This window comes from Lepidothrix coronata, unplaced genomic scaffold (genome assembly GCF_001604755.1).
Source record: "Lepidothrix coronata isolate B3197 unplaced genomic scaffold, Lepidothrix_coronata-1.0 Scaffold36, whole genome shotgun sequence".
NCBI lineage: Eukaryota > Metazoa > Chordata > Aves > Passeriformes > Pipridae > Lepidothrix > Lepidothrix coronata.
The window spans coordinates 1,491,639-1,514,448 of NW_016690216.1; the positions used below are offsets into that span (position 1 = coordinate 1,491,639).

Below are 22,810 nucleotides of genomic sequence, written 5' to 3' on the forward strand. Positions count from 1 at the left end.
GGTCTGTAATAAATTCATACATTGCCACTATATTTCTCTTAGATCTTAATGTCTCTATTGCATTCCAGATGCCATCTCAAAAAAATAAACTTCCTACAGACCATATGGATCAAATTTTGACCAGAATAGAAAGAATTGTTGACTTGGCACTGGGTATATATGACCCACGGAGTACCTTTACAGACAGCTAAGTCATCAGTTTCCTTTTCTTTTAGGCAGTGGCAGCTCTGACTCCTGAAGAACACCTTCTTTGCATGTAAAGCTTGGGTAACGTAACTCCGGCAATGACGAATGTGTACTGCAAGTGATTATAACTTCAAAAATTCAGTGCTCAGCATTGGAACTGCAGCAACCTGATTCCTGAAAAATGGATGATAGGACTGAAATTATAGAATACTATGGAATTATTTCATGGCTCCCTACTTTTGTGAAGTCCTTGAACTAAGTCACACCAGAAACAACCTACCAAAACATGCATACTCTTTTCTTGATGAGAAGAGTGGAGGATGAGAAACCCACCAACATATGATGGTAAGAAGCACAGAGGTCAGATATCACAGGTACAGACATGGGATAAGAAGAGAATGGTCACAAGCATCTTAAAATTAGCTCTATTCTTTTTTTTCTCTTTCTCCTTGCTTTTTGGGAATCTCATGGTTTTTACTTTATGTGGTGAATATATTTTTAAGTTGGGACACTTTTCAGTTTTTGATTCATGTGTGCAAATTCTTGCAGTCATTTCTGTTCTTGTAGTTCAGTGCTGAGTGTTATGTAGATGTGAATGCTGTATACTGTTCTTTAAAGAAAAATATCTATGAAATGAAACAAGGTACATAGCCAAGCACAATAAAGAGACTATATTTTATTACTTAGGTTGTAAAGTAATTTAGTGTTCAGTTCCTCATAAAAAAAGACTGCTGTGAGTAATACAAATTCAGTCATGTCCAAACCAGTAATTTTAACCCAAGAGATTTTTTGCGTTGATATTAAGATGGAAGTATATTTTAAAATATTGTATTAATACCAATTTTAAAAACTCAGAATACCTTAATTAAATTTTTAAAATGTTTTTCTCCTAACAACTGAGAGGACAGAAGGGACATACCCAGCTCTCTGTGCTTATTTGCAAATCACAGGCATTTATTGAGTGCTATCTTAGTGTGGCTTGTCTTAAATCTAGCAACAGTTGTTGTGCTTTCTTGAGAAAAAGAGAAAAAAATGCTAACAGTGAAGTTCCTTTTCCTATTACATCATGCCATTCAGCTACGTTCTCTGCAGGAGACACTTGTACTCCCATACTTCAGCACCCGGAGAGCTTTACTCTCAGGGAGCTGCTGGAGACCTTCAACTAGGAAACAGTAGCATGAAGGTCTAGGTAAGGAACTGTCTGTGTTGATGTCTCCCTAAGATGCCTAATCCATATCAAAGTATAACCTATCAGTTAAGAGTTACAGGAACTCTGGAGATTACAAGATGTGTCTGTTAAAAAAGCTAATTCAGCATTTGGCCTTGGAAGCTTTCCCAGCCACACTAGGAGTGACAGTGTGTCTCCCAAGCCTGCTGGAAAGTCTAGATTATATGTCTGGATGAGAATTAAGTGATGGAAAAGATGAGCTACGGAAACAGTAAGCAAAACCGACTACAGGTACCAGAAAAATCCAGCATCCTTGGTAGATACTCAAAAGCCATCTGGAAATAGTGCTTGGCAACCAAGCTCTAGGTGACCTTGCTGTAAAAGGGGGCTGGGACCAATCCCTTCCAACCTCAACCATTCTATGATTCAGTGTGAGAATAAAAAAAAATACACACCCACAATAAAACCCCAGACTCTGAGGTTTTAACAGTGAGAGATTAGGATCTAGCTAAGTGTACGATATGCAATCATAGACAGTTATGCTATCTTTCTCTTTTCTATTCATATTGCTGATAGTGGGGTTTCTTTTCTCGGGTCCTCTTCCCGGTCTACACAGAGCAGTGACAGTTTGCAGGACCCGGTGTGGTCAGGTCCTAGCAAGTCTTCATGTGATGCTGCTTTCAGAAGTCAGGCTGTGTAGGTCTAGAGAAATATATATTCTCAGGTTTGGATCATAGGAGGAAAGCATAATTTTGCAAAGTGGGAGACTTTTATCTATCGGAGCAGTTGAGATTCTGGTGAGATTTGTGAAATTTTACAAACATCCTCATCTGATGGGAATCATTGGAGCCACTACAGAGAATCTACATCACTGGCAATTACACTTATGATTGTATGATCCTCATTAGGCTGATTAAACTAGCTTAGCACCATATTAATTAAGTAGCAAGAGGCAAAGCAGAAGTACTTTGCTGAAGATGATATCCTAAAACTCTGAGCTAATAGGAATTTTAGAAGACTACCAGCATATAACGAATCCAAATTTAAAAAAAAAAAAAAAGCACCATTTTTAAGTGACAATGGAAACAAACATTTTGCCTCAGCAAGACTGGGATGAGCAAGTTCTAGCAAAACTATTAAAGAATTCTACAAGCTACTGCTTACTCTACAGGGTGTGCTGCAAACTATCTTTATAAAACACTTACATCTGACCTCCTTCTAGGAAGAGGCATGAGGTTTAGGTCAGCAAGGAGGACTTTGAAGTCAAACAACAGTCAATGGCAATGGCAGTGGAACTCATGATCTTTTAACTTCTGACGAAATTCACCCTTTTCTTTAGCAGTTTCTGAATCAGGAGAAGCTTGTACTCTTGCATTTGCAGAGCATCGCTTGACTGGGAGCAGGCAGCCTGATTCAGCAGATGAGTTGAACGTTCCCAATATTCTTCAAAGCTGTTTTGTGTCTTTAAAAAAATCCTTATGAAAAAATAAGGTGTATCTTTTTTCACAAAACAGGTGAATGCTGGTACAGCAAAATTAGTTATTGAAGACGAACGGAAGTGTCAAATCCCAAGAAACATGATTTGTTTGTTCTTCTCTAAATAGAGAGAGAAAGAAAAAAAAAAGCTGGTTAGGACCCTGCTTCTAGAAATGGTGGGATACTACTTATTTTAAGCGGAGAAAGAATAAATACTGCTTCTCTGATGTACTCATTAACTCACTACTCCCTGAAGCCAGCTGAAAATTTCTCATTTGCTCCATTGGGTTTTGGCCGAGACCTCTTGGATGCCTGCAGGAACTCAACACAACCTGAGACCAGGATACACCTGCATAGCTACTCCAATTATTGCATTGAGATACTCATTGTCGCTAACTGGGAATTTCATTGGCATCACAAGAACGGCAGCATCTTAAGATTTAAAAAATAATCTAAATAAAAACTAAGGAAAAGTGCTGGCTGTAGTCCCTGCAACCCCATTCCCTGTTGTCAGCTGTTTCACTTCCCCGCGACCCTCCACCAGCTGAAGTTTTCATGTGCCGCTCAGGTCGCTCACGCCGGGCGGCCCGCGGCGCTCACGCCCGACCGCGGATCGGAGCCAGGTGGGGTCCCCGCAAAACGCCGGCGCGCAGGCAGCGCCCGCGGAGCGGGGGAACGCGTCCCCGCCGGGAGGTAAGCCCATCCCCGGGAGGGCAGGGGAGCGGCGGCGGCGAGGAGGCAGAGCAGCTCCCGCCTCCCGCCCGCTCTCCTCCCACTTCCCTCGCTCCCGCCTTTTGTGCGCCGAGCCCGGGCGTCAACGGGCGCCAGCGGCCGCGGAGCTGACGGGAGCCCCCGGCTCCTGGCTCCGGGAGCGGCGCTGTGGCGAGGGCAGCAGCGCCAGCCGCGGCCGCTCCCGTAACCAAGGCGCTGCCTTGCAAAGACACACAGACAGAGACGGGCTGACAGACACACGCAGCGCGGAGCGGCGCGGGCTTGGGGGCCGCCTTTGCAGCGCTTCTCCTCCCTGCACCATGCTCTGCTCCAGGCAGCGCCCGCCCGCCGCTCCTTGAGGGCAGCTAGCTCCGCGCCTAGCTAAGCGGGCGACTGGCAGCCGGCTCCCCCCCGCCCCCGGTTACCTGAGTTAGCTCCGTCCCGGGGACTTTCGCAGCGCCTCCGCCCGCTCCCGCTGTGGCAGCCCTTGGGCGGCGGGGGAGCGAGCCGCCAGCAGCCGGAGGGACTGCAGCCGCCGCCGGGGAAGAGGAGCTCGAGCCCCCGCCTCCGGAGCTCTTCATGGCGTCTCACCAGCAGACCAGGATCCAAGCCTACCTGGAGAAGAATAAGATCGGTCCCCTCTTCGAGGTGAGGTGCGCTCTTGCCGGCCGGCTCCTCCCCGGCGGGCAGCGGTGCGGGCGGGGGAGTCCCCGCAGTGGCCGCGGCTCCCCGCGCAGCCCAGGGGAACGCAGGGGCGAGGATGAGTTTGAGGCGCTGCTTCGGCAGTGCCGGCACCCCTTGCCGTGCACTGCCGCCCCGCACCACGCGTTTGCCCTCGTGTCCCTCTTCCACGCCCCTCCGAATGCCGGAGTATCGCGCAGCCCTCCCTTCCCGGCTATCCCGCGGATGTGCCCCGCTTCTTCGCCCCGCCACGGACGCGCCGCCCTCTGCTCCACACGATCCCGCGCGGATCCTGAAACAGGTGCCCCTTCGCCCTCCCGCCCGCGGCCCCAGTCCCCAGGGACGCCCCATCGGCGCTGTCCGCCTGGCCTCGCCTCGGCGGCCGCGGAGCCCCGCGGTGCGGGACAGCGGCCAGGCCCCGCCGTCCGGCCGCGGGGAGCGGCGTATCCCGCACCCGCCCCGCGCAGCCGGGGGGAGGAGGCACTTCCAAACCCCCTGTCTCCAGGGCAGCAGCGCTGAGCAGCGGGGACTAGGCGAGCCCCGAGGCGCTGCCCCTCCCTGACCGGCTAGCAGTGACGGAGAGATGGATGCCTCCCCACCGGGAAACCCACTGGGGCACTCGGGAAGAACTCTGTCCTGCGAAAAGTCCATGTCGATGGTGTTTACTGAAATTTTTATCTGCAGTCATACACTTGGGAACCGTATTTTTGCTATAGATTTTCTGTTTTCTTACAACTATGCACTTGCTTGGATTTGTAGATGCACAGATGTGCATATTTTACTATTTCAGTGCATAAGCTGTGAATACTTAGAATTTGAAAGGGTACTAGAGCAATCGCAATTATTACCATTTTATCATCCTGTTTCTCATGCAGTTTTCACATCTAAATGCACATATATTATACTCTGGCAGTGTTATCCCAAGGCACAAATCTCCCTTTTTCAGTATTTAGCTTGTTCTCAATCAAGCTTACTATATATGAAATCTCTTTTATTCTGGTGTGGTGGATGCCTCGTCTTCAGTGTATATTTTGGGTAACGTTTGCCAACGCCCATAAAAAAGGTTCAAATTTTGTTAGAAAACTGTTCATTAATGTTTTTGTATTTTTTATGCGCTGAGGCTGTTGAAACAGACTATGTTGGCTCAGTGTCAGAGGTGTTAGGTATTTTTATTTTGCAATAAATAAAGCTCCATTTGATGGAACAGTAACTGAGTACTAGGGAACAGCAGATGATTTTTCTAGTTAAGGAATTAATAAAAAATGAAATATTTGCGTGGTTCAGTTTCTGAATAAAAGACTGTTCAATCAGCAGAATTGCTAGGTGCTTGGCTGCCAGCTGGGGTGAAACCATGACAATACGTAACTGACTCTTGTATATCTCGATGGGAATTAAGTGCTTTGGGGTTATTGAGGGGTTAGGCCCTTGACAGCTGTCATTTTCTTCAAAATTTCCTTAACCCATTGGTTTGCACATTAAAATTCAAACAAAATACTTGACATCACTGTTCTGAGTCCTGGTGTTTTAACCTAGTTTCTCAGTAGTGTAAGATGCTCATTCATATCTGCTGTTTAGATTCTTGTGGGATGCTTTAGTTATCAATAGTGGAGGGAAAGATGAAGAAGTTGTATTTGTTACAGCATTTCATGTATCACTACATATTTCACTAATCACTGGAATTTAATTTTGATAGAAAGAATCTGTGAAAGGCTCTTTGCATAACCTTGTAGACTGTCTACAGCTTGTTAGTGTACTCCTGTATACCAGGAAGATTTTCTTTTTGTGAGAAATCCACTTACACCTGAATACTAGTGAGTGGTTTCAAGATATAGGGGTGTAGCATTCCTGTAGCTGTTTACAGTTATTTTAATCCATAACAGTGGGAGGAAGAGGATCGTAATTGTTATCTCCTCCACTTCCTGATTAGCTGTTCAAAATATACTTACATATTTCATTTTGGTGATGTACTTTTTGATCTCAACAGTTTATTGTAGATATACAACCTGTGCTTGATCTTAGTAAGAGGAAGGCATGTATTTGAAATTGATGGGAATTGATCAAAGACTATGCATAGGATGAAGCTTGTACTCTATACTAGTATTCTTATTATATATTCATTGTGGTGTTTCAAGAATACCATGTGTTCGCAGTCAGATATATTCACTAACACATCAGTTTTTCATGTGTCTAAAAGTTCTGACACATTGAGAAAAGAGACCTGTGCTTCGTCTTTCATTCAGGAACAGCTAGCATTTTCTTATACCACTTCTAGTTTTAATGCTAATTAATCATCACTTGTCATGGATGACAGTTATCTTTTTTTTCAGTGAGTACTAATTTTCTAATACCAAGTCAGAACACAGCAAACTTGGATTCCATTTTCTGCAGTGTTATTTGCTGAGCAGGTTGTGACTGTAATTGCTCAATATATGCCTCAAGTCAACATTTTAAGGAGTGCAAAAAATAATACTGGATAATTGGAGGCAGTCACAGGAAAGAAGAATGTGGATAGTGAACCTGCAGGCTTTCTGAGATGAAGACAGAGATGGTGATGCATAAATAGATTGTATTTCATACTTGCATAATGAAGGGTCAGTGTTCAGGAGGACTTTACACCATGGATTTAAGACAATTGCACAGGCGCAGTTAACTGACAGATGGAACAGGTGGCGGTTTATTGAAGATAAAGTACAATTTCCCTGCATTACAGTCAGTAACAGTAGTTGCTGCTCGTTGCTAGTTGGTCATTATGTTCCAGTTGCTTGCAGTTATCCTGGTAGTGTCTGTTTTCTCCGTTCTGTCCTGTATTTGTGGCCCTCTGTTACTGTGGCTAGGGCTTTTTGTACTTCACTAACCAGCAGTATCTACTTAAGAATGTCTTTTCTTAAGTTTTGTATGGTGTGGCACTTGAATTATGCTTCTTATTTGTGTGAAAGAGTTCAAGAGAAGTGCTGACACATGAGATGCAGAAAGACCTTAGGCTCTCCCTTGCTTAAAAAGTTGTTTCCATCTCTATAAAGAAAAGCGAGGAATAACCTCCTGGAGAAAGAATTAATGAGCTTCAGCTGACTCAGCAGGCATTGGTCTTCTACTGACTACCAGTACCTGTTACCAGATAGTAGGAAGTCCTATCCACTTAGCTATGAACGGTAACACACAGATTCACTTGATTCCAAACATTTTACTAGTTAAATTCTAGTTTATGGGTTAGAGGTGGGAAGGAAGGTGGGTGGGAATTAGTGTGTATATCTAAGACTGTCAATTTTGAGATTTAAAACAGATTACAAACAACTTTGATACTTCAGCCTCATTTTCCCCTGTTGAATGTAGGTCTCTAAGTCATGGCTTTTCAAAACTGTCTCTCCCATTTCATCTTTCAGGTGTCTAAGGTTTTTTCGGGTAAAATTCCTGTGAACCTATAAGTCAACTCCTAAATGCCCCAGGGCATGCAGGTGTTGTTAGTGCTGACAGTAAGGTCTGAAGTTAACCCCTTAAATTCTGTCAGGTTTCATGAGCTGCCTTATTCTGTTCTGTGTAGATTTTGTGTGTTGTGGGAAGGATTTTTTTCCATTTGCTTTTGAAATCTTAGACATCTTTCTGTAAGAGATTATTGGCATCTGAGAATACTGTGGTTAGACAATTTTGGATTTGAGGAATGCCCTTTAGAAATGCCTCTTTCTGGGATTTTTGTGGTAATGCATAGCATAGCACTACCTTATTTTTTTAAGATTTTTTTTTTCACATTAACTTGGAAGGTAACATGAATTCTAAATATGAATTATTTCTGTGATGAAGCTTCACTGTTGTTTTTTTTTTCCATCTTTCTAAAATGTGAACAGGAGGTGTATGCCTAAAATTGGCTGGGACAGAATATTCAGAATCAGCACCCACTCATTTCTGTCTGAGTGAAGTATTGACCCACTTTGTGTTTCAGGCATCCAATCCAATAAATTCTTTTTGTGTGTTAATAATCTCAATGCATAATCCTGCTGCCTGTATCATATATCTAGTTTTCTGTATGACTGTATCTCTTTAGCATCCAGTTGTGTTCTTATTTGGGCAACCTGACAGTTTCTGTGAATTTGAAAGCTGGATCAGCACTCTTAAGAACAGATTGCAATAAATCTTCAAGAGCTGTGAGATAAAATTAGTGTTTCAGAATTTTTTTATTTCTAGAACTGCAGCTAAAAAGCATCCAGCAGGTACACCGTTGTTATGCAAACCAGAGAACTGTGGTTTCTTTCAGTTATAAAAAGCCAAAATAACTCTTCTCAAAATAAACATGCCAAACCTCTGGTTACCTGAGATTTTTTTCTCCAAGTAATATGGGGTTAGAACTGTAATTTATATTTCAAACAACATAAAGGCTATGTTCATAATATCACCCTTAGCTTTTCTCATTTAGCAGAAAAAGTTACAGAAGCAAATATAATAAACTTTTTTTAATTTATGATTTTTTTTTTCCCTAAATGACATAACATTATTGGTGTATATTATGCACTGTCTTCCATTATTTAAATAAAATAACTATGCTTCTAACTTAAACCTTAACCTATTTGGTGATGACCAGTATAGCATAGTGCATCTTGTGACTGACTTAGTCAAAGTTCGGGAATGAATTCTGGAGTTTGGACTGTCTTCTGAAGCGATGTTTACCCTTGGTTCTTAAATACACAAATGTAGACATAGTCAACTTGAATGTCTTATTTACCGGTTTAAGATTTCTCACAGAATCAAATTAAATTTTAAGCTGCAATATCTGCAATGTGAATGGTAGAGATGCACTCAAAGAATTCTTTTCTGTTGATCTTGCTTAGATAATATTTTATTTTCATTTGGTGTTATACTTAAATGGTTAGATTCTGTTGCTAGCGTGAAAGAGTCTGTATTCTGGATGATACAAATTTATTTACAGAAGCATTTAATTTCAAGCAGCTAGATGGAGTCTTTGGAAGACCGAGTTTTTCAGTACTTAGACATCACAAGCATCATTTTAGGTACTCACTGATTACCCGGTGACATTGTTTCAGCCTCGCAGTCCCTGTTTCAGGGGAACCAATATTAGCTGTTTTTCAAGGGATGTGTGGAAACCAGTAGTGATCTAGAAATGCTGTAGTGTTACACAGTGTGGGGTAGGGAATCGCATTTAAGTTCTAATTTTTATTTTTGTTGTTTCCTGCTACAATAGGGCATTGTGGTAGCCTTGATGTGTGCTTAAGTAAAAGACCTACTTAAGGGGAATGAAAGTCAAATGGAAAAATTGGTGTAGACATGTCCTTTGTTTTTTGGAGAATTCACTGTACATTCTGATAGTTGCCTTGTTAAAGTTGTCTTCAAGGGAAAAGAAGTGAAAAACCCTAATTAAAACTATGGACACACCCTTCTCCATTAACAGTTTCATGAGCAATGGCTTTATGATTTTTACTTGGCTTTTGTGATGACCAACAAGATGCAAAAGTCATCAGAAATTTCCTTGTGGTTGATGCATTCAATTCTGCTCTCCTCTGTAATCTGGGTTTAAGAAAAGAATGTTGTTCCTGAATAAGGAAGCATGTTTTACTGTTCTGCAGCAAGTGGGCTTCTTAGTTAGCTTCTTTATTTTAACAAACACACCTAGAAAGACAACTATTATTAATGTTAGCTTTTTTTAGAAGTGTTACTTTGTAAATGGAAGTGTTAAAAAATTGAGTTAGAAACATAATTTTTAAGAGCATATCACCAGCATGTTCTTTTACAGTTTGCCTCACATTTTGAAGGTCTAATCACTACTCTTTCTTTTTTTTTCCCAATGTTTTTTCTTCCCACTTGGTACTTTCCATTTTGTCTCTTGTTCATGCAAATGAAGAAGTGGGGACCAATAATTTCTCATTCTCAGTTTTCTAGTGATTGTTTGGTAGGTTTTGTTTGTTTGGTTGGTTGGTTTTTGTAGTGATTTCTATTTATTATTTTTTAAAATCTTGGAATGTTTATTTTTTTTGGGAAATGTGCTTTTGTATGAGTGGCAGGTGATGGAGATACTTTGTTACCTCTGGACTAGAAAGGTGGCTTCGGGTATTTTTATGTTCACCAACTTTTGGAACAAAGACTACCCAAACACTTTAATGTCTGTAATAATTCAGATAGAAATTAGATGTTGTTTCCTGTATTCTGTATTATCTCTCTTGCATGGATGCACACTTTCTTATACTCCTAAGAAATGTCATACTAGCTGTGAAGTATGACAGAAGGGTATCTTCTGTTTTAAGAGGATTCTCTGCCTGAAACCATGAGGAATGGTTAAAAACCAGCTGAAAGCAACATCATTTTCAAATAGATTTGTTGGCAAACAATTGTTGGCCTCCTGACTAAGGCAGTATGCTGTTTCAAACTTTACTGAAGGTGATGAAAAGCAGTGCTCGTTTCATAGGAGAAACAAGGATTCATGAGTTTAATCGTAGGACATAGGTAAAGAGCGTGATCACTTGAAATGCACACCTATGCCTTTACCAAGACAATCCAACATCTATATATGCTCTCAGTATAGATGGTAATATTCTTTCAAGAAGCTTATAACAGACACATTTTTGACAGCCTTAACTTTAATGTCAGGTGATGCCTCTCTGGTTACAGTTATGAGAAATGCCCATACAAAATGAGGATTGCATGTGAACTTGCTTACCCTTGATAAAAAAGAAGGCTATTTTACATTAGGCACCTCTTATAAAATTTCTGTCCATACAGAGAGTGGAAACTCTTAGCTTCTTATTGTGTATTGGGTATTTACATGAAGCATCCTTTCTCTTTCCTCATTTCCCAGCTCCCTGCAATATTCAATGAATGAAATCAATGTATTCATGCCCCAGATTTCTCTATAGTGGCTGGTACAATATACTTATCAAGCTCTTTTGTTGGCTTCTGGAGGAGCTGTTTTCTGGGGCAGGAATGATGAGGTCTTTCAGCTGTGTTGGAGCCTTTTTAAATGGATCTTTCCACCTTTCATAGTCTGTTTTATTTCAGACACTCGATAGTTTAGTACTCAGAACTGCAGGCTATAAGGCTGATTTAATAGTCAGTTGCTGCAGGTCCTGTTCGTCTTCATTGCTGGCTGCCCATTCCTGGTGTCCTTATTCCAGAACTGGTAGTTGTGTCATACTACGGTTACCCAGTTTGGGAATATGAAATACAAGAAAAGAAGTCTGCAAAGAAGTGAAAAATGTTCAGTTGGCTGAGCTCAGTGGGTCACTATGTGGTCTGATGAGGACCATGGCAGTGACTTGGGACAGAAAATGTACGTGGCCAGAGAGTGAGGGGAAGGAGGTAAGCACAACTGTGTTTTTCTCCAGTAGCAAGCTGCTAAATGGGCATAAGTGATCTGCAAAGCTTATGTGCTGAAGTTAGCTTCATATGGATCTTGCCTTTTAAAGGTGCAGTTCTCCACAGGTTGGGAGAATGTCATGGAGCCCAGCCCAGTTGATTCTGTGAAGGAGCAGAAGAGGGAATTGAATAATTGGGGAGGATGGCTGAATGAATTAGGAAGAAGCAGACCATATGAATACACTGAGCCTGAAAGTGAGAAGGGATAGAAATGGGAAGAGGGTGGGATGACAAAGATTAATGCTACATTGCCAACACGTTCTTTTTCTTTTCTATTTTTCTTTTATAATCTTCAGTGAAATGGTTACCTGGCATCTGTACTTTCTTTTTCTAAGGAAAGGTTCAAGTGCTTGTAGTTGCTAAGAATATAACCAAAGGGTGAGAATCACAGGACAAATATGAGAAAATATAACTTCTTATCATCTAAAGAATATGCATGTTTTGCAGTGTCTGACTCATACTTCTGGTACTTGTTCTTGTCTATACTGCTTGGGCTACATTTGCTGGGGAGCTAAAGTACTTATCACTACTATTAACACTGGTTGCTGTGCCATGAACTTCATGAAGAAGGAGTTACACTCCAATTTGACAGGCATTGAGCCTCTGCTAACATTTGTATGAGTGGATGAGTAAACTGATGATCATGAAATATTTCTCTGGTCAGGTATCTATCTCAAAAAAAAGGAATTCTGAATGATAAGTTTTGGTGCACTAGTGCAGAAAAGCTGTTCTGTATTGTTGGTAACAGAATTTGTCCTAGAAGCCTAAGTAAGTTGAAGCAGTCGCTTCTGGAGACATGGGAGATGGTTCACAGAACTGAACAGGAAGGGTGGTTTCAACTGTAGTTGACCTTTGAAGAGAACCTGTGGAAGCAATTATGCACAGGGCATTTTGGAAGAAAAGAAGTTTATGCAACAGATTCTGTGATAGTTTTGTAGAGATGGAATTGGGAGGCACTTGTGTAAATAAGAATACAGTTTCTTTTGAAGAAGAAGAAAAGAGAGACATGGCATAGGATTCCTGGATTTCTGACTGGGTGTACTGGGATTTCTCAGACTGAAATGTGTATGTGTGCATGTGCATGAGCTCTGAAACATTGGGACACACCTACTAATTCCATGTGTGCTGGACAGAGATGATGTATAAAAGCTGCAGGTGTTGTGTGTTCCTTCCTGTTCAGACACATTGTATTAACTGCACATGTCCACTGTAGTTTGGTGTGAAACGCTCAATACATTACACCCAACGTGACCTGGAAATTCATCTTCCTAAGCAGTCTGAAGAATCTTGTCCTTCCTGACAAAATAAGCACAAAGCAGAGATGTTCAGGAAAACAGAAGCTGAGGAGAAAACCAAGGTTTGCAGATGCGAGCGGGTGTGCCATTATGAACCACCACCCGTAATTGTGCTGAGGATGAACTCTTCGTAGGATTAACCTCAGAAAAATGACAGGCTGCAACTCACTGAGTATCTTTTTAAGACACATACTTTTGCATGATGTAGAGCCTCCGGGAAAAAAATTAAAAGGTGTTTCAGAGCTCCTCCTAAGTGTGCCATGATTCAGAATAATGCCATTAGATAGTAATACCTGTAGTCTAACACAAAGTGTGAGATAGTGAAGCTATTTGGAGATAAAGACTGGACAGAGACTTATCAGTATGGAACAAAGAGGAGATACACACAAATAGAAGACTAAGTTGCTGGAGTAACAGATTTAATCTTGATTTCTTACTCTGTGAAGGAGGAATACCTGAAAGAAAAAGCAGAGAAGAAGGAGCAAAGGTAAATAAGAAACTCAAGAGAATTTATTTTATTCTATGTTTCCCTATGATTATAGAAAAAAAAGATTAGAAGAAAGAAGTTAGCCAGAGTGAAGATCCAGTTAATATTTACTTAAACACTGAAGAAAAAGATAAGAGTTCAGGAGAGGAAATAAAATATACTATAGTTGGGATACTGAAATGGTAGTCAGTTATCTGGCTGCTGCTCCTACTTCTGCTGCTGCTGTCCTGCTGCATTATCATGTATTATTCTGTGCTTGTGTTTCCCCTTTCTTTGTCTTGTTTTTCTGCACAGAGTTTTTCTGCACAGAGCCTGCAAACCACTCTGGATCCTACATGGTTTAGGAGTTTTCACAGCAAGGCCCCTAGCTCATTATGGTCCTTCTGCTTCCTCTTCTTTCTTTGTGCTACCTCAGTGTCTGGTAGTGCTTTTAATCCCTTTAATTGGTGCCACACAATAAAAAAAAATTGATTTCTTCCCTGCTTAGTGTGGTGGTTTAGAGCACGGACAAGTCTCAAGGCTGCAGTGTGATCTGTGTGATCACATTGTGTTCCCACGGGGAGCCCTGCTGCAGTTGGTGAGACCCTGATTTACAAGAGGAAGGCCCTCACTCGTAACCAGGCAGATTTAGTCTAATATTAAATAAACAGCACTCAAATCATCAGGAAGCTTTAATAGGGCAATCGCTGTCAGGGCTGGGAAGTTACTTTGCAGTGTCAGAAACAAACTGAAACATACACCAGTGACTCACAGGCATTGTTTTCTAAATAAAAAGCATAAGAAAATGAGACTAATAATGCTTTGGCTGTTATTAAAAATAGCTCTGCAACCCAAAAACCTGTCACATCTTCTAAAATTTCCCAGATCTCAGCTTCTAGAAATAAAGTGATTTTTAGTTGCCTAAACCATCGCAGTCTTGATGGTAGAAGCGTCTGATAAGAAATGATGGGCCTAACTCCAGTTCTATGTACAATTCAATTATTTGTCCTTAAAAATTACCATTACTACCCGTAGAAAGTTTTAAATTGTTAGTACAGTAGTATTTCCTTAAATATCCACTAGCTTTCTTATAAAATATAGTCCTTCAGTCCTTTGTTTTGAAAACCTAAACCAGAGGATAGCTCATGGATGCTGCAGGTCATGTCTCTGGTAGGTCAGTGAGGGCATGGTGACTAAATCTGCAGTGACAATTTACATGAAGAAGACAATCAAAGTGCAAATGACAGGTAAAACTGGTTTATTTCTAAAAACTATGTGTTGAAGTTACTTTGTTTGACCTAGAAAGTGATATTACTAAGTTAATTCATAGGATGTAATTATTAGAACTCATATTTTTTTATGAATTCTTTTTTCATGCTATTTTTTCTTTTGGGAAAATATATATTCATTAGCTTATATTTTTGATACACAGAGACCAATAATATTTTTTTAAATTTCATACTTATGCTTTGCATTATGTAAAAGTGGCATTAATATTGCCATCATATAGTGTCCAACATCCTCTCATTTCAGAGGCTTTTTTTGCAACTTAGTATTGACATTTTCAACTGCAATTTAAAGCTAGCACGAGAGAGGTTTTTCACATTACTTACTTAGGTGAGGATTTTTTAAGGACTTGGGCATGCAAGTAAGTTTTTAACGTAACAAATAAGCAGTAATCTATGTGACAAATCATGAAGGTAGACTATATACTTTGTTCATCTTTTTTCAGTAGCTTTACATATGAATCTGCATTTGAATGAATATAATTTTCAGCCATAAGTTCTGTTATCATACTGCGAGGTAGAAAAGGAAAAGTTCAAAAACAGGATTAACAGCAGGTGGGTCATTTATACTTCAGCTTAAGTGTTCATATGTCATATTTTGTGCTTGTCCTCAGGATGAATGCTGCCTTAAATTTCTTCATAATGACACATTGATGAGCAGATATGAGTAGGTCTGAGAATGCAAAATTTATAGCAATCAGTTTTGGATAGGGATTGTCAGCAATGTATGATTTAGGGCTTGGTGAAAATATATATATTTTTTAATTCTTGTTGAAAAACACAGTTCCTTTAAACCTTTAGGTCTGATAATTTGACGTATTTTGTTAAAGCACCAGATTTTTGTGATGAGTTGATTAACTGAACTTGCTCATTTGACTGAATTGCTTGATGGAAATTATAGTTTGGATGTCTGTTAAGCTCCTACAGGCTCTCTCGGTTGTACTACAAAAATGCTTGAATGGTATTTTCCATGACTAGTTATGCAGTGGTTTTGTCTAATATTTGAGCGTTTGAAAATTTACTCTAGTATTACACAAAATGGGATCTCGCCATTCTCATAAGTCCTTATAATAATAGGTACCACAATAATCAAGAGGTACCACAATAATCAAGAAGACTTTCTCGGAGCATCTCTTTGTCCTGCTTTCAGTGGAATATTGGGTGTATTTCTTCTGAATTTCTGTGATATCAAAAGACTCCATGAGCCTGATATATGTCAATAATATAATATATATGTATAAATATTGGTAGAAAAGCATAATGCTTTCTCTGCCTCCCACCAGCTAGATGATTTTTGTGTTCGATCCATTACTTAAGGATTATTTTCATATTTTATACAAAACCTGTTCAAATAATGACATTCAAGTTTAAAGTCAGGCTGAACAAGTGTTACAGAATGTGTTTTTAACGGTCTGTGTGATTACTGTGATATGTATAAAAATGAACCACAGTAAGTTTGTATGAGCAATTATAAACCAAACTTTCAAGTGTTTGTGGTGTGGGTTTTTTTTGCTTTAAAGCCTACTTTTTTATTAACATAGGAAATGAAATTTATCCAAATTAAAAATTTAGAGGACAAAACCCAGTTATGTGTTGTTTTAGTCCAGGGACAGTTACAGCCCCAGCCTGAAACTGTCTGCAGTGTTGGTGCAGCTGTGTAGTGCTGAGTGTGTAGAACTATGCATTTGGCATTAGACCATCTCTTCTGTTAAACGTGTGCCTGGGTGTACTCTAACATCTGTCATATGTTCTCAAGAAAGTTTGGTGTTTTTCCTCATAGAGTTCAATAGACTCACTGGTTTTTTACTTCTGCTCATCAGTTGTCTTTTGCTGAAGTTATCTTTTCTGGGCATGACTATAGGACATCCAGCCTCTGAGAAGGAAGTGTCTTGTCTGAAGCAAGTCTTCCAGTGACTCTTTCTGTGCAGAAGTTGTATGGGAATCTGTTCTTCCTCATAGTTCTCCAGAGGAATGGACATGCTTTGCAATACACCAGTTCTGGAAGTATGGCAGTAGAGTGAGAGGCTTTTGTCTTTTCTGATAATGATCTAATCTTTCTCTTTGGTTTGTAACATCACTTGTTTAATTGCAATTGTACACTGGTTAAAGGTATTTTTTGGCTCTGTGATTCTAGTAGCCAAACCTGGGTGAAAAAAAGAGCATTCAAGTTACAGTTCTATACAGTATGTTGTAGTTGTGTTTCAGCATTGGGAATTGATGTTTGGATGTGGAAATAATGCAGGACTGTCTTGATACAAGTGTTTAGACTGAATTTTTGATATTACATACTTCAGGATTAAAATACAGTACTTCTTATATGAACAAAGCTAAATATTATTTAGATATCCGTGCTATTCTTCATATAACTACTGAATTATGTCTGTCATTTTTATCTCTTTCCATGCCTTCTAGGGAATATGGTTATGTCTTTTTCACATTTCAAGATGTGCAAAATGAATATAATAGGTTATCCTTCCTATATGTAGTTAGATCAATTATCTTCTAAAAACCCCTGCCATCTTTATATTGCATTTTCACCTGCTGGCTGCAACAAGAAAAAGGTACCCTACTGGTAGAAATTGTAGACATACTGCAAACAAGAACTTCTGCCTGAAGCGTTTTGGGTCTTATTTCAAGGCAGCACAAAACCAGTAAATGAGGTAAGCAAGTAAATCTGTGGAGGGGATCTTGGAGCATGCATTTTCAGCAGGTAACCTTGGTGCCTCCTTTGCAAGAGTAGGTTTTGCTTTGTAGGAGCACTCAACTGGGCCGCATGTTGTTCGCCTTCAGTAGGCTGTGTTGTCTCCTGGGCTCAGACCTCAGCCTTGCCAAGATCGTTGTGTGTTGAAACCTTAGCACCTGAAGGGCCTGCTTCTCAGGAGAATCCCAGATGGCATCCTGGGGGTTGTTCTGCAAGTCTGAGACAGTAACTATAACTTCTCAAGGCTCTGGCAGAGCACTGAACCTGGAAGTGCCACTGGGAAGCAGTTTGGGAATCCCAGAAGGTGGTTTCAGACATGTAGAACATGGGTACCACTGCATTCAGTGTTAACATTTCCTTCCCCTAGCAATTTTGCTACTGTGTCTCTCATACCTGATCCTTCATGGTTCATGGTGCATTGTAAACTTGAATACTTCAAGCCCATACTGTTCAGATCAAAATGGACACCTGCATGTCTTTTTCCCTATGTGTACCTAATCTTCAATTTTCTTCTTTTAGTCTGACTATGATGGGGTCATCATTCTCAGAAATTTCTTTGCCTTGAGCAGCAGAAGTATCTATTTTAATTTTACTTGAAATAAAGAGATTATCCATGAAGGCAGAGAATGTTAGAAATCTTTCAGAACTTTGAAAAAAGTATCATTAAAGTTTCTCTGTCATCTTGCTGGCTGATGAGGAAAATCATACAAGTGATTTTCGCCTAACTGATGGATGATAAAAAGTTCATATGGAACCAATCAGAGGTGGATTTTGTTTCCTATTGAACTGGAATTATTAAGGTGTCTTCCCAGTTGGGGCTGAACATAAATACAGGTATGCTGATATCCATTATTAGAAATAAAATAGTTGCCAGTATCATATGGTAGAATTTAATAGATGGTAGTACACAAAATGCAGGAAGATCTATATTATAGAAACAAATTGGTCAATACTTCTTTTTTATTAGTTAACCTAGTTATTTAGATACCTATCAGAATATTATTAATTCATGCACTTATAACCAAATTTTTTTATATCTGTGGACTGATAGCAAAAGATTCCTGTATTCTTGGATTTAAAGAGACGAATTCTTTTCATTCCAATTTCATTGTGGGTTTTGCTTTTTTTTCCAAATGGCAAAGGTCAAATGTATGTGTAACTAGGAAAAAGCCTCATCTACATTTAAATGAACACAGGTTAAAATAACTGCTAATAGAAAAGTGTTACTTGTAATAGTTAAAAGATTTTTATAGTTTCTACATGCAGTTAGAAAAGCAGAGTATGAGCAGTGTTGAACCAAACTGAACAAGACTGAGTGTTCTCAAAGGTGTTTGAGAGCTTGCAGATGGTCTGCAGTGGTGATTGTTCTGATTGTTCCACATCCAAACAAGATACTGTGCATGGTTTTTTACCTGTGACAAGCAAATCCGTGTGACATTTCCTGTGGGGGGAAAAGAGAATGCCAGTAGCTTTAGGTCAATCAAATAACTGCTTATTTGTGGAACAACTTCTTTGTCTTCTTAAAATGCTATATCAAAAACACTCCTTAGTCTTGTTTAAGGAATTTCAGCTACAATTGCAGAATATAAATTCTACAGATGTAAAATAACTCTTTATATTTTGCTGTGGTGAAAATTAATTTCCAGATTTTTCTATGGCAACAAATTTTGACCTTTCCAGTTCAGGAGCCTCTGTTGTATTGGTGCATATTAAATATTTAGATCTGTTTAAAAAGCTGATTACAACATTGATATGAAGTCTTAAGAGACCAAGTCAATCTCTCACAGGTAAATAAAAGGAAATTAAGATGCGTATCTGAATAGATATTAATCTATTCAAAGTGTATGAATAGAACTTGTAATTAGACTGCATATTACCAACTGTTGTTTAGTTGCTGTACTGAAGGAACATCTCCAAATGACATGATTTAAGTAAATTCTAACAATCAGGGTGCATCTCTTAATTTCTTTGGCATTTGTTTAGTGATCATTACCTGAGCAAACTTAGGGTAGCAGTTTAAGTCAAGATAATTAAATCCGTGTTAGAACTTCCCTGCCTTGGACTCTGGTAACTCACATTCTTTATTTTGTGTCACTGCAGTTGCTGGTTATTATTGAAGTTCCATGTGAATAGTTTAAAAATTCTTGGTCAAGATTAAAAAAACATGAAAACAATTTTTATAATAAATTTAATGCATAGAACTTACACAGAATATTTGTTAACTTTGGCTACACACATTGGGCAGTAGAAATTTTTAAAACATCATCTCCTATTTGTTCATATTTATTTTCCTGTATAACTTGAGTAAATATAATCCTGTAGGAATGCAAAGCTATTTGTCTCCTTTTTTCGTTGAGGATACGATCCAAACCATTATGTGTATTTAGTTACAAGCCAAATTGCTGAAATTTCCATAGAGTCTGGGATTTGTTAGTCACATTGTTAGGACTGAACACTGCATGGGTAGTACTATGTGTCTATCTAGAAACCCCACATACTATGAACTTATCCATAGTACTGAATACCAAAGTACAAAGCAATGTCTGAAATACTAGCTAGGTCTCAAGTGTCAAGCTAGAGTTAAAAGCAGGTGTTGCTGTGCAGTTTTTCAGAGATAATCTTAGCAATTTTAAAATAATCTTTACTTGCAGTGTGAATTTATTTGGAGTATGGCTTAGTCCTAAGCTTTTTTGAAGTTGGCAATTTTTTTTTCCAGTTGCTTGTGCTCTTAGCAGGGCTTTGGCAGATGCCACAACCTAGGAGTTCATGGGAGGCATGGAAGGCAGTTACTCTCTAGTGCAAGTATAGTAGATTCATGCTGCCTCAAAGCACTTTGTGGTTCTCTACAAAAATGTAGTCTTTTTAGTCTCTTGTATGTGCTTTATGTGTACAATAGGCGGAAGAGTAGTAGTGAGCATGTAAAATGGAGAGAAAAGCACAGGGCCAGGCTATCAAACTTGTGGCTCTAAAGTTTGCTGTAAAACTTGATTTGACAGGGCTTGCTTTGAAGCCATGCCACTGTTGGTGGAATAAGCCCCAGTACACACCTTGTAGTTATCAGTACAGTGAAGCAAGCAGGGGGATTAAGGGGTGTTTCAGGCAATGGCTGAGGCAAATGTCCACCTTGCTTATGACTTTAGATAGGACTAGGACTTTCACTAGCATTGCACTAAATAATTTCTTGCTGCATAACTCCAGATTTAGGTCCTCTGTCTTCTGCTGGAAATATTAACAATTGAAATCTGGAATTTTAAGTAGTAAGAATGACACTTTTTATTCCTAGACCAAATTTATCAATGTCATACTTATGGTATTGTGCCCCATCCAGCTGTGGTGGGTGGGAATGAATAAGCGGCTGGTGGGTGCTTAGTTGCTATCTGGGGTCAACCAACCTGGGGTAGCCACAAAAATACCTGCTGCTTTAGTTTTTAGCATTACCCTCCCTCAGAAAAAAAAAAAAATTGTGTCAGAAGGTTGAAGCTAAGTCAATGAAGTTTAAACTGGAAATATGATGAGATTAATTTTTTTTTTAACAGTTGCAGTAATGAATCAGTGAACATGGTGGAACAAGTGACTTCACCTTAGACCTTGAAATTGGAATAAGATTACTTCAGCTGATCAGAGAAAGATCAGCTCTAGCCTGTTGAGTTAGCTTTTAGGTAAAGCAGTGATGTGCAGTCAGTGTTGTTTTATGGCTGTAATTTTAGTCCAGGTTGTAATAGTCTTTCCTAGCCTTTATCTATAAGTATTCCTTTTGATGTAAATCCTACAGACCAGCAGTTTTCATTTTCTTTTGGCTGAACTGTGAAGTGCATAGCCTTCAGGGTAGATTTCCAGTGGTTGATAGAGTGGATTAAAACTGAGGAAGATTTCTGAATTACGCTTCTGGGAAACCTTACAGTGTTTCTGCAATAACCTGAACTACCTTCATTTGATAAATCCGTGCTGAGTTCAGATAATGGTATGGTAGGCATAATTTCACAAACATGAGATTGTTATGCAGAGATACAGGCCTACAGAAAGAAGTGTAAGCTATCATAGAAAATCTTCATGGTTTGAAAACTACGGAAGAAAACGTGATAACGGTTGCCATGCTTGGCATATCTGAGAGTGTGTCTTTAACCTTTTCTTCTTTTACTGAGAATTAGTTAATGTTTTAGAGTAACCTAGTAGCAGTGACTTCCCTTTTGACAGCATTCTTGTCTGAGATGCTTGAATGGGAGAAAAGAAATATTTCAGTAATAAAGCCAAAGATCAAAGGTGTTTGAAGCTATTTTGTGAACTCAGGAGCGGTGTAATATATTTGGGACAAATGTATTTGAAATATTAAGAATAAGGTAAGAGGAAAAAAACTCTCAAAGGATAAGTAAGTGAAAAGATATAGCAAGAGGTTCAGGTAGGTATTACATGCTATAATGTGTGTGGAGGAGTTGAATAAACTGTCATGAGCTTACTCAGTGAAACTTTGGAATTGTCCATCAGACCTCATCCATGCAAGAGGTTTCTAATTAGGTTGCTAATTAAGATCAATGATGCATATTTTATAAACTGTCACATACATGAGTTGGAATTATATCAAATAGGGCTAGTTCATCCAAGTCAAGGAACTGACTTGCAAAGGGTTTGTAGTGTGATGAGTATGCTGTTTCCATTCTGTTCTCCAGGCTCTCCCTGAAAATTGGTTACTAACATAGCCCCAAAAATTGGTCTTCTGTTATTGAATTGCTACAGATATTTAGTAGATGAACATTTAAGAAAGACTGTTAGCTATTCTTTGTTTGTTTTTAGACTTCCTCCTATTAATGTCATTGTATGAACCAAAAGTTTTCATATCAGTAACATACAAAAGTTTGTATATCAGTTATTACTCTGATTTGAGACATTAGAAAAGCAGTTTGAGACTTCAAATGGTAGTAGTCTACTAGTCCCTACTGTAGATTTCCCTACCAGTGCCACCTTTAGGTGAATTTTGTTTTCACCTTAGAATTAGGGCTTTGTACTTTCATCACATTTTTTTGTACTTGTATCAGCTTTGTACTTTCTCTTTTCTTCAATGTCTGAAGTATTTTCTCTGTGGGTTGTGTTCCATGTTGTGTAGTGCAATTTTGTGATATTAAATTAGCTGCACAGCTGTCTGAAATGGCAGCAGTGAATAGTGTTGAGGGTTTGAAAATAAAAAATAAAGAATTGGTTGAAAATTTTTCAGTCAATTCCAGGTAAAACTGTGAATATTTTCACGAGAAAGCTGAATAGGGTGACTAATACTATAGAAGTTTGCTCTCAACTGTTATTCTACCATGGTTAGTTTGAAACTATTATGGTATAGGCATGTGAATTGTGTTTACGGGGAAATTTATTTAGGGTCGAATACTTTATTTTATGGGAGATGTGGTGATCATTTTATGAACACTTGAAATATGTTGAAGTCCATTTTGTTTATAATCTATAATGTGATTTTACTACTTTTAGTTCTAAATTGCTTGAGGA

At 39.3% G+C, this 22,810-nt stretch overlaps 1 protein-coding gene across 1 annotated transcript in view; it reads left to right on the plus strand.

The window, feature by feature from the left end:
* Positions 1-3,985: 3,985 nt before the first annotated feature.
* Positions 3,986-22,810, plus strand: part of CUNH8orf34 (chromosome unknown C8orf34 homolog) — a 57,235-nt gene continuing 38,410 nt past the window's right edge. Inside the window, exon 1 of the mRNA XM_017812389.1 lies at positions 3,986-4,189. Coding sequence (XP_017667878.1) covers positions 4,121-4,189 — 69 coding nt within the window. The 5' untranslated portion in view covers positions 3,986-4,120. The remainder of the gene's footprint in view (positions 4,190-22,810) is intronic.